General features: G+C 45.4%; 1 protein-coding gene across 7 annotated transcripts in view; it reads left to right on the top strand.

The window, feature by feature from the left end:
* The window catches only part of LOC118361508 (voltage-dependent L-type calcium channel subunit beta-2-like), a 128,935-nt gene that overhangs the window by 85,940 nt on the left and 26,905 nt on the right, over window positions 1-16,090 (top strand). For all 7 annotated transcript variants that reach the window (XM_052483177.1, XM_052483176.1, XM_052483179.1 and 4 more), the window contains one exon: window positions 8,653-8,772. In XM_052483177.1, the coding sequence (XP_052339137.1) occupies window positions 8,653-8,772 (120 nt within the window). The remainder of the gene's footprint in view (window positions 1-8,652; window positions 8,773-16,090) is intronic.

The following is a 16,090-nucleotide window of genomic DNA, read 5'->3' on the forward strand; positions in this document are numbered from 1 at the left end:
GTTTACAAGGAACGGGACACTGACATGGAAGCATACAAGAAAGTCCGCAACGACCTCCGACGAGACATCAAACATGCAAAAGGACAATATAGGAGGAAGGTGGCATCCTGCTACACCAGCTCAGACACTCTGTGTATGTGACAGGGCTTGCATACGACAATGGATTGCAAAGGGAAACCCAGCCGTGAGTTGCCCAGCGATGCTGAACTCCCAAACCAGCTAAATGCCTCATATGCTTGATTCGAGGCATATAAGTAACACTGTGCCTTGAATGAAAGACCCTGTTTTTCCGGATGACTGTGTGATCTCGCTCTCAGTGGCCGGTGTGAGCGAAATGTTTAAACAGGTTAATAATCACAAGGCCAGACGGAATACCAGGACTCGTTCTCAAAACATGCGCCAAGCTCCAAAGTAACCTGCCTAAATTACTATTAGCCTGTAGCACTCACATCTGCAATTATGAAGTGCTTTGAAAGGCTGGACATGACACACATCAACACCATCATCCCAGGCACCCTGGACCCACTCCAATTCACATACCGCCCCCAACAGATCCACAGATAACGCAATCTCAATTGCACTTCACACTTCTCTCTCCCACCTGGACAAGAGGGGAAATCGCTATGTGAGAATGATGTTCATAGACTACAGCTATTCAACACTATAGTCCTCTCCAAACTCATCTCTAAGCTAGGGACCCTGGGACTGAAACCCTCCTCTGCAACTGGATCCTGAATTTCCGGATGTGCCGGCCCCAGGTGGTGAGGGTAGCCAACAACACCTCCGCCACGCTGACCCTCAACATGGAGGCATCTCAGGGGTGTGTGCTTAGTCCCCTCCTGTACTCCCTGTTCACCCACAACTGTGTGGCCACGCTCAACTCCAAACATCCTCATCAAGTTTGTTGATGACGTGATGGGGGGTAGGCCTGATCACCGACGGCGATGAGTCAGCCTAGAGGAGGTCAGAGACTTAGCAGTGTGGTGCCAGGACAACAACATCTCCCTCAATGTCAGTAAGACCAAGGAGCACACACACTCAACACACACACGCACGCAGACTGACACAACACAAACACACATATGTACACATTACACACACACTCACTTTTACACTCATTTGCTGATGCTGCTCTGTTCTTTATTTTACTCTTATTATTATCTATCCTGATGCCTTCATGTGCTTATCTACTTCAAATACCTTGTACCTCTGCACATCGATCTGGTACTGGTACTGCCTGTATATATCTCCAGATTGATCTGGTACTGGTACTCCCTGTATATAGCTCCAGATTTATCTGGTACGGGTACTTCCTGTATATAGCTCCAGATCGATCTGGTACTGGTACTCCCTGTATATAGCTCCAGATTAATCTGGTACTGGTACTCCCTGTATATAGCTCCAGATTGATTTGGTACTGGTACTCCCTGTATATAGCTCCAGATTGATCTGGTACTGGTAATCCCTTTATGTAGCTCCACATTGATATGGTACTGGTACTCCCTCTATATAGCTGCACATTGATCTGGCCTTCCACAAGCTTCCCACAATAAGTTGGCTGAATTTTGGTCCATTCCTCCTGACAGAGTCAGGTTTGCAGGCCTCCTTGCTCGCACACACTTTTTCAGTTCTGCCCACAAATGTTCTATAGGATTGAGATCAGGGCTTTGTGATGGCCACTCGAATACCTTGACTTTGTTGTCCTTAAGCCATTTTGCCACAACTTTGGAAGTATGCTTGGAGTCATTGTCCATTTGGAAGACCCATTTGCGACCAAGCTTTAACTTCCTGACTTGAGATGTTGCTTCAGTATATCCACATATTTTTTCTTCCTCATAATGCCATCTATTTTGTGAAGTGCACCAGTTCCTCTCGCAGCAAAGCATCCCCACAACATGATGCTGCCACCCCCGTGCTTCACGGTTGGGATGGTGTTCTTCGGCTTGCAAGCCTCCCCCTTTTCCCTCCAAACATAACAATGGTCATAATGGCCAAACAGTTCTATTTTTGTTTCATCAGACCAGAGGACATTTCTTCAAAAAGTACGATCTTTGTCCCCATGTGCAGTTGCAAACTGTAGTCTGACTTTTTTATGGCGGTTTTAGAGCAATGTCTTCTTCCTTGCTGAGCGGCCTTTCAGGTTATGTCGATATAGAACTCATTTTACTGTGGATATTGATACTTTTGTACCTGTTTCCTCCAGCATCTTCACAAGGTCCTTTGCTGTTGTTCTGGGATTGATTTGCACTTTTCGCACCAAAGTATGTTCATATCTAGAAGACAGAACACGTCTCTTTCCTGAGCGGTATGACGGATGCGTGTTCCCATGGTGTTTATACTTGCGTACTATTGTTTGTACAGATGAACGTGGTACCTTCAGGTGTTTGGAAATTGCTCCCAAGGATGAAGCAGACTTGTGGAGGTCTACAATTGTTTTTCTGAAGTCTTGGCTGATTTCTTTTGTTTTTCCCATGATGTCAAGCAAAGAGGCACTGAGTTTGAAGGTAGGCCTCGGAATACATCCACAGGTACACCTCCAATTGACTCAAATGATGTCAATTAGCCCATCAGAAGTTTCTAAAGCCATGACATCATTTTCTGGAATTTTCCCAGCTGTTTAAAGGCACTTAGTGTATGTACACTTCTGACCAACTGGAATTGTGATACAGTGAATTAATCTGTCTGTATACCATTTTTGTAAAAATGACTTGTGTCATGCACAAAGTAGATGTCTTAACCGACTTGCCAAAACTATAGTTCGTTAACAAGAAATTTGTGGAGTGGTTGAAAAATGAGTTTTAATGACTCCATCATAAGTATATGTAAACCTCCGACTTCAACTGTATATAGCGCCATTCTTGTGTATTTTACTTTTAAACTCTGTATTGTTGGGATGGGCTCGTAAGTAAGCATTTCATGGTAAAGTCTACACCAGTTGTATTCGGCACATGTGACAAATACAATTTGATTTGATTTGAAATATCTGTGCAACATGCAATGTTTGCATCGATTCATCGATCAATGCATAGTTTACAAACATGACACACGCACGCAAACAGGCCCTCTGTATTGGGCAGCGATAATCACAGCGGAGACACCCGAACAGATAGAGGAACTGTGAGAAGGAACAGGAGAAAACGAGAGAACAAGCAAGGAGGAGGGGGAAGGGAGCCAGATAGAGAGCAAGAGAGAGAGGGGAAGAGAGTGAGAGACAGGCAGAACCACAGAGGTTGAAACAAAATGCAAGAAATCCGGTAAGAGAAAGCGAGAGAGAGTGTGAGATAGATATATTTACAGGCTAAGGAGAGCTGAGATTGCATGCAGCAGGCACCACCTAAGTAGCAGCAGTAGCAATAAAATTAGCATCCTCACACTGATCATCCAGGATCCAGGCAGGCGTGCTCTTATCTGTCCCCGAGGAAGGAGCATGGCAGCCCAGCCTGTGGAGGAAGGACAACAGGGCTGGGGCTGGAGCTGGACTGAGGCATGAGGAAGCAGGGGAGAGAAGCAGCATCGCGGCCGCCCAGCTCACACAGGCCAGGCGGCTTCAGCACCAACGCCGGCAGATAGACTAGGCTTGAGGAGAGGCAGGCAGCTGCTGAGATTGGAGAGCTCACGTGGACAACGTAGCAGCACCATTAACGGTAGTTGGAGCATTACATGTATCAGTAGCTTTTGACCTAACAGTATCAACGGCAGTAGCAGGAGCAAAGGTAGCACATCTGTCGCTGCAGTATTGGCAGCCACACCAAAGGTAACCCTAACAAAGGTAGCCATAGCTGTAGAGGTATTCGTAGCAATACAATCCAGGTATCTTTAGTCACAGTAGGGATACTTAACAGTGGCCCGGGACACTGAATGACAAGTGTGACTGATGAAGGCCACCTGGATTCGGCTGCTGAAAAGATCCAAGGGAGGTCGCGTCAAGAGCGCCGATGACTGTGTAAGCCGATTAATTCAAACATGCTTCCTTTATCTCCTGTTTGCGTGCGTGTGCACGTTTGTGTGTGCGTGAACATATACGTCCACTGGTGTGTGTACTGAATGTACATCATCGCATGCACCTGTGCGTGCCTGTATAGGGGTCAGGGGGTGGTATTGTCATGCTGCGTTAGGGATGATAAGGGTCAGTGGGGTTGTCCGTCATCACTGTCAGAGTCCTCAGTATGTCATAATTATGTCGTAACTCTCTTGGTCAGACCCCTGCTTTACTCTGGACATAATGGAATGATGGTTTGAACAGTGTCAGTCACATGAGGATACCAGGATACATGAGGTTGGTGCGGTTGGTGTGGTTGTAAGTTATACTGTAGTGTCTGTGAGCGTGTGCGCTTAGGGTTGGGGAGTAACTTATTATCCAAAAAACGCTAACAGTAATCAGTTACATTTACAGCAAATATTTTGTAATCAGATTACAGATACTTTTGAAAAAACTAGATTACTTCTTGGATTACTTTTACATTCAGAAAGGATGTTTGCGAATTGAATGCATTGACACCTTTCTGTTTTCTCAATGAAATTCAATTCAGCGCTGAAAATAAGCACAACGTTTGTTCAGCCTGAACGAGTCTGACCACAAGCCAGAGACCACTCTAACGACACACCACATGCGTTTGATGGATCCTTTTCTTGTCTTCTTCTAAGGAGAAAGTAATCCATAAGTAACTGAGAGTAATAATAGGTCACTTGTAACTGTAACAGATTACATTTGGAAAGTAACCTACACTACCATGTGCAGTTGGCGCGTGCGTGCTTACGTGCGTGACTATGTGTACATGTGTGTGCATAGCTCCTGTGATGGTGAAGTGTGGGTACTAAAACTATTTTTAGGTAGGCTTTAACGAATGAGGTAAGACACCGATATCCAAAGCATGAAGCAAAATGCATGAAACATAACCGTTGTTTCAGATAAAGAGTAGAGAGTTATTTATAGACGGTGTCTCAGGTACACAGTAGGAGAAGAAACATGGATAGTTAATGAGCAGTGTCTCATCTACAGCTGTAGGATCTTAATGTGAGCCAGTTTGCTACAGCATTACAATGATCCTGTAGCAACAGGAAATGTCAATTATTAAGTGGATTATAATTCATGGATATTTTTTGTAAGGGTTACGGGATGCTTGGGTAGTTTTAAATCAGCCGGGTAGAGTTTGAGGTTATTTATTTTTATTTTGAACCCAGACAGAGGAGAACAGAGAGCAGTGTAATGGTGCAGTGAGGATCTTGTGTGGCTGGCAGTGCCATGCCTCTCTATGCAGGTAAGAGAATGCATCAACCTTCCTTCTGTTCAAAAAGTCCCTCTGAGTCTGACAATAACAAAAAACAGGGCTATAAACATACTGGGCTGTCTGCCCGCATTGTAGCTTTGCAGAGTGTGTGTGTGTGTGTGTGTCTGAGCGTGTGTGTGTGTGCGTGTGTTCCAGCTTGTCTGCGCCTGCCTGTGTGTATAAACTGTGTGGTTCCGACTGTGAAGCATGGAGGAGGAGGTGTTATGGTGTGGGTGTGCTTTGCTGGTGACACTGTCAGTGATTTATTTAGAATTCAAGGCACACTTAATCAGCATGGCTACCAGAGCATTCTGCAGCAATACCCCTTCTCATCCAGTTTGCGCTTAGTGGGACTATCATTTGTTTTTCATCAGGACAATGACCCAACACACTTCCAGGCTCAAGGAGAGTGACGGAGTGCTGCATCAGATGACCTGGCCTCCACAATCACCTGACCTCATCCCAATTGAGATGGTTTGTGATGAGTTGGACGCAGAGTGAAGGAAAAGCAGCCAACAAGTGCTCAGCATATATTGGAACTCCTTCAAGACTGTTGGAAAAGCATTCCTCATGAAGCTGGTTGAGAGAATGCCAAAAGTGTGCAAAGCTGTCATCAAGGCAAAGGGTGGCTACTTTGAAGAATCTCAAATGTAAAATATGTTTTGATTTGTTGAACACTTTTGTTGGTTACTACATGATTCCATACGTGTTATTTCATAGTTTTGGTGTCTTCACTATTATTCTACAATGTAGAAAATAGTAAGAGAGGAGAGAGAGAGAGAGAGGGCGCTCACGTCATGGAAGACAAACCTACAGCTATAGTACCCTATAGTTACTGATGTGTCCTTAGGCAATGTGAGATAGTGGGTGTCCCGCTGCTTTATGAGAAGCAGGGGAATGTCCATTTGAAACATGCATCCAATTAGCTATTGTGATTTCTTTCTGCCTCTCCTCCCTCTGGGTTTGAATATTGTGTGATTTAGACGTTGTGCGCCTGTTCACTAAGTTCACTAACTAGGCTCTGATGCTCTCCGATGATGCACTGTACCTCTTGCGTTGAGTGTGGTCATTAATTTATTTGTGTTTTTTTAATACTTTTTCGTTTTTGACAGAACCCCTCTCCAAAAAATAGTGCTTCTGCTTGAGTTTCAGTGAGACACTGCTGAACAAGGCAGCAATGTCCATTGCAAACTAGTTTACCAGCAATTGTCTTCAAATTTGGACCTTTCAACTGTGATGCCTCACTGACAGCAGGGGCATGGTGTATAGATTCTGTGACAGTGAGTGTTGGTGTGACTGATGAGTGTGAGTCTGAAGAGTTCATCTCTTGTGTGATGTTGAGGTCTGAAGAGTAAGTCTGTTGTTTGATGTAGAGGGCTGAAGGGTAAGTATGTTGTTTGATGTTGAGGGCTGAAGGGTAAGTCTGTTTTTTGATGTTAAGATCTGAAGAGTAAGTATGTTGTTTGATGTAGAGGGCTGAAGGGTAAGTCTGTTATTTGATGTTGAGGGCTGAGGAGTAAGTCTGTTGTTTGATGTTAAGATCTGAAGAGTAAGTCTGTTGTTTGATGTAGAGGGCTGAAGGGTAAGTCTGTTGTTTGATGTAGAGGGCTGAAGGGTAAGTCTATTGTTTGATGTAGAGGGCTGAAGAGTAAGTCTGTTATTTGATGTAGAGGGCTGAAGAGTAAGTCTGTTGTTTGATGTTAAGATCTGAAGAGTAAGTCTGTTGTTTGATGTTGAGGGCTGAAGAGTAAGTATGTTGTTTGATGTTAAGATCTGAAGAGTAAGTCTGTTGTTTGATGTAGAGGGCTGAAGAGTAAGTCTGTTGTTTGATGTAGAGGGCTGAAGAGTAAGTCTGTTGTTTGATGTAGAGGGCTGAAGAGTTAGTCTGTTGTTTGATGTAGAGGGCTGAAGAGTAAGTCTCTTGTTTGATGTAGAGGGCTGAAGAGTTAGTCTCTTGTTTGATGTAGAGGGCTGAAGAGTTAGTCTGTTGTTTGATGTTAAGATCTGAAGAGTAAGTATGTTGTTTGATGTAGAGGGCTGAAGGGTAAGTCTGTTATTTGATGTTGAGGGCTGAGGAGTAAGTCTGTTGTTTGATGTTAAGATCTGAAGAGTAAGTCTGTTGTTTGATGTAGAGGGCTGAAGGGTAAGTCTGTTGTTTGATGTAGAGGGCTGAAGGGTAAGTCTATTGTTTGATGTAGAGGGCTGAAGAGTAAGTCTGTTATTTGATGTAGAGGGCTGAAGAGTAAGTCTGTTGTTTGATGTTAAGATCTGAAGAGTAAGTCTGTTGTTTGATGTTGAGGGCTGAAGAGTAAGTATGTTGTTTGATGTTAAGATCTGAAGAGTAAGTCTGTTGTTTGATGTAGAGGGCTGAAGAGTAAGTCTGTTGTTTGATGTAGAGGGCTGAAGAGTAAGTCTGTTGTTTGATGTAGAGGGCTGAAGAGTTAGTCTGTTGTTTGATGTAGAGGGCTGAAGAGTAAGTCTGTTGTTTGATGTAGAGGGCTGAAGAGTTAGTCTCTTGTTTGATGTTAAAATCTGAAGAGTAAGTCTGTTGTTTGATGTAGAGGGCTGAAGGGTAAGTCTGTTATTTGATGTTGAGGGCTGAGGAGTAAGTCTGTTGTTTGATGTTAAGATCTGAAGAGTAAGTCTGTTGTTTGATGTAGAGGGCTGAAGGGTAAGTCTGTTGTTTGATGTAGAGGGCTGAAGAGTAAGTCTGTTATTTGATGTTGAGGGCTGAAGAGTAAGTCTGTTGTTTGATGTTAAGATCTGAAGAGTAAGTCTGTTGTTTGATGTTGAGGGCTGAAGAGTAAGTCTGTTGTTTGATGTTAAGATCTGAAGAGTAAGTCTGTTGTTTGATGTAGAGGGCTGAAGGGTAAGTCTGTTGTTTGATGTAGAGGGCTGAAGAGTAAGTCTGTTGTTTGATGTAGAGGGCTGAAGAGTTAGTCTGTTGTTTGATGTAGAGGGCTGAATAGTAAGTCTGTTGTTTGATGTAGAGGGCTGAAGAGTAAGTTTGTTGTTTGATGTAGAGGGCTGAAGAGTTAGTCTCTTGTTTGATGTAGAGGGCTGAAGAGTTAGTCTGTTGTTTGATGTAGAGGGCTGAAGAGTAAGTCTGTTGTTTGATGTAGAGGGCTGAAGAGTAAGTCTGTTGTTTGATGTTAAAATCTGAAGAGTAAGTCTGTTGTTTGATGTTAAAATCTGAAGAGTAAGTCTGTTGTTTGATGTAGAGGGCTGAAGGGTAAGTCTGTTGTTTGATGTTGAGGGCTGAAGAGTAAGTCTGTTGTTTGATGTTGAGGGCTGAAGAGTTAGTCTCTTGTTGTGTGTTATTGAGGTCGGATGCATTAATCTGTCATGTATCTTTCCTTAATGTGTGTTTCCCTCTACTCTGCAGGGTTCGGCGGACTCCTACACCAGCCGTCCATCAGACTCCGATGTTTCCCTGGAGGAGGATAAGGAGGCAGTGCGACGAGAGGCAGAGCGGCAGGCTCAGACACAGCTCGACAAGGCCAAGGTACTACAAACTCTCTCTCTCTCTCTCTCTCTCTCTCTCTCTCTCTCTCTCTCTCTCTCTCTCTCTCTCTCTCTCTCTCTCTCTCTCTCTCTCTCTCTCTCTCTCTCTCTCTCTCTCTCTCTCTCTCTCTCTCTCATCAGTACCCCCTCACATGCATTTAAGCCCCTCTGTCTGACTGCACAGCTCTAATCAGTTCTACAGGCTGTTCCCAAAACACACTCTGACAGCAAACCAACGCTGTCTGTCTGCCCTCCTCCCCTCCATCACCTCAGAGCAACACCAAGGAGTCAGTGATACACTGGAGAAAAACATAGAGGGAGAGTGATAGAGGGAGAGAGAGCGACAGATATAGAGTGAAAGAGAGAGTGACAGAGTGAGAGAGAGCAACAGATATAGAGTGAAAGAGAGAGTGACAGAGGGAGAGAGAGCAACATATATAAGAGTGAAAGAGAGAGTGACAGAGGGAGAGAGAGCAACAGATATAGAGTGAGAGAGAGAGTGACAGAGGGAGAGAAACATATATAGAGTGAAAGAGAGATTGACAGGGAGAGAGAGCAACATATATAGTGAAAAAGAGATTGACAGAGGGAGAGAGAGCAACATATATAGAGTGACAGAGGGAGCAACATATATAGAGTGACAGAGAGAGTGACAGAGGAAGAGAGAGCAACATATATGGAGTGACAGAGAGAGTGGCAGAGGGAGAGAGAGCAACATATATAGAGTGACAGAGGGAGCAACATATATAGAGTGACAGAGAGAGTGGCAGAGGAAGAGAGAGCAACATATATAGAGTGAAAGAGAGAGTGACAGAGGGAGAGAGCAACATATATAGAGTGACAGAGAGAGAGAGAGAGAGCAACATATATAGAGTGACAGAGAGAGTGACAGAGGGAGAGAGAAAATGATATTGTTAAAGAAAGAGGGCTCTGGTTAAAAGTAGTGCACTATAGGGAATGGGGCTCAGTTTCAGACATAACCCCAGATTCAAACCAAGGCGGACCTCTCGTTTCCTCTGTAAAAATACCCCCAACAATCAATCAATGTCACCCAATTACGTACAATATGAATGTAAAATATTCAGTTGTCTGGACTTCTGAGAACTGTCCTCATTATCTATTGCATTATGCATAGGCAGTGGTGAAATGGCCATATGGCTCTGCTCGTTTATGAAGAAAAATAATGCTGGATTGATGAAGGTTAAAGGGACCTTACCTCGGCACATTTTACGGGCTCCTACTTCACAGCTAGCAAATTGTGAGAATTTACAATTGACTTCAGAACAATTTGAAACATTTGCTCAAGGTGAAATGATACGAGAATCTTTATTTATGGTGCGAGATCCACCGTTGCGTGCTTATGCAATGACGGTGCCAGATTACAAGTTACAAGGCAGGCACAGCAACACACAGGACAGGTGTCTAATAACACTGTCAGTACGGGCACAGAGAAGGCTCCAGGTTATTAGCCAATGAAATATGCATAAAATAGAGCCATGTTGACAAAGAGAGAGAGAGAAAGACAATGAAGAGAGAGAGAGAGAGAAAGAGAGAGGTCTCTGTGGTGTTAATTGGCCGTCAACCACAGCGCAACCTACCAGGGTTCCCAGTTAAAGATCTGGCTCCTCTTCAACCTGCTATCTCATTTTGTCTTTTCCATCAGTCCACTCTTTATTCCATTCTCTTCCTCCCTTCTTTCTCTTTCCCTATGCCCTCACTCGCTCTTCTCCCCTCATTCTCTCACCGGCCTTTCCTCCCTCTATCCTATTCTCTCCCTCTTCATCCCTGTCTCTCTCCCTCTCCCCTCACTCACTCTCACCAGCCTTCTTTCTCTTCCCCTCGCTTTCTCCCACCCTCTCTCTGGCTGCGGTCAATACTGCATGCCTAATGAACGCCTTTCTGTGTTGCGGAGAGGAACAGGGGGATCGACAGGGAGATGAGGAGAGGAGAGCAACAGGGGGATGGATGGGAGGGGAGAGATGAGGAGAGGAACAGGGTGATGGACAGGAGAGGAGCGTTGAGGAGAGGAGAGCAACAGAGGGATAGATAGGAGAGGAGATGAGGAGAGGAACAGGGGGATGGACAGGAGAGGAGCGTTGAGGAGAGGAGAGCAACAGAGGGATAGATAGGAGAGGAGATGAGGAGAGGAACAGGGGGATGGACAGGAGAGGAGCGTTGAGGAGAGGAGAGCAACAGAGGGATAGATAGGAGAGGAGATGAGGAGAGGAACAGGGTGATGGACAGGAGAGGAGCGTTGAGGAGAGGAGAGCAACAGAGGGTTAGATAGGAGAGGAGATGAGGAGAGGAACAGGGGGATGGACAGGAGAGGAACTGGGGGATGGACAGGAGAGGAGATGAGCAGATGGACAGGAGAGGAACAGGGGGATGGACAGGAGAGGAGCGATGAGGAGAGGAACAGGGGGATGGACAGGAGAGGAGCGATGAGGAGAGGAATAGGAGGATGGACAGGAGAAGAGGAGAGGAGAGCAACAGGGGGATGCATGGGAGGGGAGAGATGAGGAGAGGAACAGGGGGATGGACAGGAGAGGTACAGGGGGATGGACAGGAGAGGAGATGAGGAACAGGGGTATGACAGGAGAGGAACAGGTGGATGGACAGGAGAGGAGATGAGGAACAGGGGGATGACAGGAGAGGAACAGGGCGATGGACAGGAGAGGAGCAGGGGGATGACAGGAGAGGAACAGGGGGATGACAGGAGAGGAGATGAGGGACAGGGGGATGGACAGGAGAGGAACAGGGCGATGGACAGGAGAGGAACAGGGGGATGACAGGAGAGGAACAGGGGGATGACAGGAGAGGAGAGGACCAGGGGGATGACAGGAGAGGAACAGGAGGATGACAGGAGAGGAACAGGTGGATGGACAGGAGAGGAACAGGGGGATGGACAGGAGAGGACCAGGAGGATGACAGGAGAGGAACAGGGGGATGGACAGGAGGAAGGACAGGAGAGGAACAGCGGGGTGGACACGAGAGGAGATGAGGAACAGGGGGATGACAGGAGAGGAACAGGGCGATGGACAGGAGAGGAACAGGGGGATGACTAGAGAGGAACAGGGGGATGGACAGGAGAGAAACAGTGGGATGACAGGAGAGGAACAGGGGGATGGACAGGAGAGGAGAGGAGAGGAACAGCGGGGTGGACACGAGAGGAGATGAGGAACAGGGGGATGACAGGAGAGGAACAGGGCGATGGACAGGAGAGGAACAGGGGGATGACTAGAGAGGAACAGGGGGATGGACAGGAGAGAAACAGTGGGATGACAGGAGAGGAACAGGGGGATGGACAGGAGAGGAGAGGAACAGGGGGATGACAGGAGAGGAACAGGGGGATGACAGGAGAGGAGAGGAGCAGGGGGATGGACAGGAGAGGAACAGTGGGATGACAGGAGAGGAACAGGGGGATGACAGGAGAGGAGAGGAGCAGGGAGATGACAGGAGAGGAGAGGAACAGGGGGATGACAGGAGAGGAGAGGAACAGGGGGATGACAGGAGAGGAGCAGGGGGATGGACAGGAGATGAACAGTGGGATGACAGGAGAGGAACAGGGGGATGACAGGAGAGGAGAGGAACAGAGGGATGGACAGGAGAGGAACACAGGGATGGACAGGAGAGGAACAGGGGGATGATAGTGTACACAGTGTACACAGGTGCAATACGAGGTCAGGAGAGGAGATACACAGATGAACACAGGTCCCTGAAATAGCATTAAAAGAAAGATTCACACATTTTGAATGCTATATCGTTTTTGTGCATCTCTGGGCGATATTCTATCGATTTCCGGGGTCATTTCGCGTTTTCATGTGTTTCTGAGCTATTGCTGCTCAAGCAGGCAGAAATACAGCTGGCAGAACGAGTTTTGCATCATATGATTGGGCTAGCACGGGCTACTGACATCACAGACCAGGTCATTGATCCGTGAATAGCTAGAGCGAGAGAGAAGCGGTGGAGCAGGAGTAAGGTGGTCCCAGTTCTCCAGACCACACAGGCACACACTACCTGACGGTGTTTTAAATGGTACTCCCATTCCATTTGATAGTGTGCTACTTTCACCAGGGCCATTAAGGCTCTGATCAAAAGTAGTGCATATATCGGGAAGACGGTGCCATTTGGGGAAGAAAAAAAACATGTTTTTTTTACAGTGGGAAAACCCATTTACAGATCAAGATAAAACTGGGCAATCAGTCTGATGGTGCCCATTCATGGTAGATGGTCCCATCATGGACGTCACCAGGACCTGGTTTTCGGGGCTCTAACCCCTAATAAATTTGGGTCAGCCCCAAATCTTTTGCACTGCTGCAATGGCGTAAACAAAAGTGTAGTTACTGAATGCGCCACTTAGTTCATAGAGCTGTGGTTATGTGAAGCTCCCGAAGTCATCCAACCGGTCACCGGTCTAATCACGGGTAAGGTGCTGCCGGTGCGCAGCTGAGCGATGCTCTGCCACTTCTCATAAGGGTGCTATGTCTCGCAAGATCACTTAATGACGAATGTGTATTCTACGTAACGAACCGAATGATTGTGATTTTTTTTTGTGGCTGCTCTATAATTCTATTGGTTCGGCTGGTTAGCCACCCTCACTTACATCATTCAAGGTAGGCCTAATTTCTGATAAGGTAGGCCTAATTTCTGATAAGGTAGGCCTAATGTATGATAAGGTAGGCCTAATTTGGTGTTTTAGGATGAACAAAAGAGATCCTTTTCCTTTAGCCACTTACACCATGTGTCGGCACAGGCAATCATCCAATTTGGATGATGCATTGTCAGTATATACTAAAATGATTTCATACAACAGGCTTCGGTATCAACTTTCATTCAGAAATGATGGCTTAGTAATAATAATAAAAAATGGTGCTCCGGCAGGATACCTAAAAAATTGTTTTTGAAGCAATTGCCATGTGCGGTCAAACTGAAAATTCGAGCACCGTTTTAATTGGGACAGCTTCAATGCCCTGCTTTGAATTGAATTGAATTTCCGCTTGGATGTTTGGTCACAATTAGGCTGGGAAATGTTATCTAAATTGAGGTGAGTGCTCATGACCGTTAGTCTAGCAATTGAAAGCAATACAGATTTTCTCTCCGCACACACATTATGCCTGTACTGTAGCTTACCTGATGAGCTCCCCTGTTGTTTTCCTGAACTTTCGAATCATTTTATGATGCATTGCAGTCATTTAGTCTACTTTTGCGAACACACATTTTGCTGAGCTTTTCCCAGAGGCTATTCAAGTCATTTGACACGTTTGTTTCGTCGTTTAAAAAGTTCGCAAGGCCTACATCGTTTCAATAACAATATAGCTGAAACCACTACTGGCTTCATTGACTTACCTACACAACCTCATATGGGGTTTACTGGCCACAATCGATGGAATGAATATTAAGAAGTGTTGATTCATTTCTTTGGCCTTGGAACATGGAAGGAAACGTAGCGCTGCAGGAAGTGCTGCAGATAAATTGAAGTACATTTGCCAATTTACGTAATTACTCCTTTCTCTATGAAAATAAATGAAATCATTGAAAATACTACACCAGCAGAATTTAGCCACAGAGGATCACTGGCTTATTATGACAAATTGCTGTGGTTTGTGTTTTGTCACATTATGAGAACATAGGCCTAGTCCACAGTCGGGAATCACGCAATTGGGCAACAACATATAAAACAGCTGATTGTTGAGGTGTGGCTGTCAATGAACAGCAGGCAGCAGCTAGAAGGTATTTCGCAATATTTCAAAATGCAAAGGCGGGAAAAACCTGTTTGTAGGCCTAAAATAAAACCTATTGTAGGCCTAAAAGCTGTGTGTCCACTGTTTCCACTGGCCTATGCTATTGGTTGCATTTAAGACATGGATCTTTCATTTTATAAATGTTAGCTTGTCATCTGGATCATTTGTGTGGTAGAAGTAAATATCCTCGTAATGTCTCCAGACATGTAAAATGATGTAGAATTGCAGGAAATGACTTTAGATAAGGCACTTATTTTCTGGGACCCCCCTGAGCCCCCCTGAGCCCCGAATGTTACCAAACCCTGGTGACGGCCCGAGGGTCCGGCGGCTGAAGGTGGCTGGGAAGAATTACACTCCCTCCTCCGAGTGAGGATTATTACCTAACAGTTGTTGCAAAATCTCTGGGTTTTAATACAGGCTTAAGTGCTTTCCAGGGCCATTTGTATGGCTTCTTCAACACAGGGAAGGACTGGGACCAGAAATGAGTCTGGGCATTACAGATGTAGGATCTTAATTGGATCGCCCTGTTGCAGGAGAACTATTTAAAATGTGTCGTGTATTTGAGGCTTAAAACGGCTTCTGAAGTTTGTAATTTCCACTTTGTAATTTCAGACTCTCCCCTTTCCCTTACGAAAAATGCATCCACCCTCACAAAAATGTCCATTAATTATAATCCACATAATAATTCACATTTCCTGTTGCTGCAGGATTATTTTCCTGCTGTAGCAAACTGGGTCAAATTATGATCCAACATCTGTACACACCACGCAGGCCCCAATAATTAGCAAACAAATGATCATTCTATGCAAAAAAACACAATTTAGTCAGTTGCACTCTGCTAAAGATTGACCAGCCCTTCTGGAATTCTCCCAAACTGCACAATGGCCAGTCAGATTTAGCTTTATCATTCCTTTGGTGTTTGCATAGCATTTTTCAAGGTTTCACATTGGGTTTATGCTGTATGACTCTTTGATGTGATTTTTTTTTTACTAGTGGTAGGCTAAGCCATCCATTTCCCACTCCAGCTCCCCTTCCCTCTCTCTTTCATCTGCAGGTAAACATTTAGCAAAAGGGCCAGTGGAGATGAATGTGGGTTGTAATCATTGTGCATTTGGCTTGGCTCTCCGTCGACCGCCAGTGGCCGAAAGGCTTGTCATGCTTTCACAGGCAGAGGAATTGTCATCCGGATAGAGCCATGTCCATGTTACCAACTGCCACTACCCGTTGCCACGGCCAGACTCAGCACAGATTACGATAATGTCCCATAACATTTTATGTCATTCTCGAAACAAGTTATAAAAAAGGATATTCTTTAAGGCCACGGTCAGGTTACGATTTGTTCCTCCGTCTCTTTTCTGTTGTCAGTGACCTATTTTTTAAAAAGTCTTTATGTTCTAAATTAATTTGTCCAGAAAGTGTCATGCCTTACTACGGTGGTGGTAGATTTGCACAACATGTTGCTCCCTCCTGTCTCTTAGACAGTTGGGGAGGGGGGGGGGGGGTTTGACCTCGTTGCATTCTCTTGCATCGGATCGATCTCCCTGTCTTAAAGCGGTTGTGTCAGGCCCTAGGAGGGAA

Source organism: Oncorhynchus keta, chromosome 28 (assembly GCF_023373465.1).
Source record: "Oncorhynchus keta strain PuntledgeMale-10-30-2019 chromosome 28, Oket_V2, whole genome shotgun sequence".
NCBI lineage: Eukaryota > Metazoa > Chordata > Actinopteri > Salmoniformes > Salmonidae > Oncorhynchus > Oncorhynchus keta.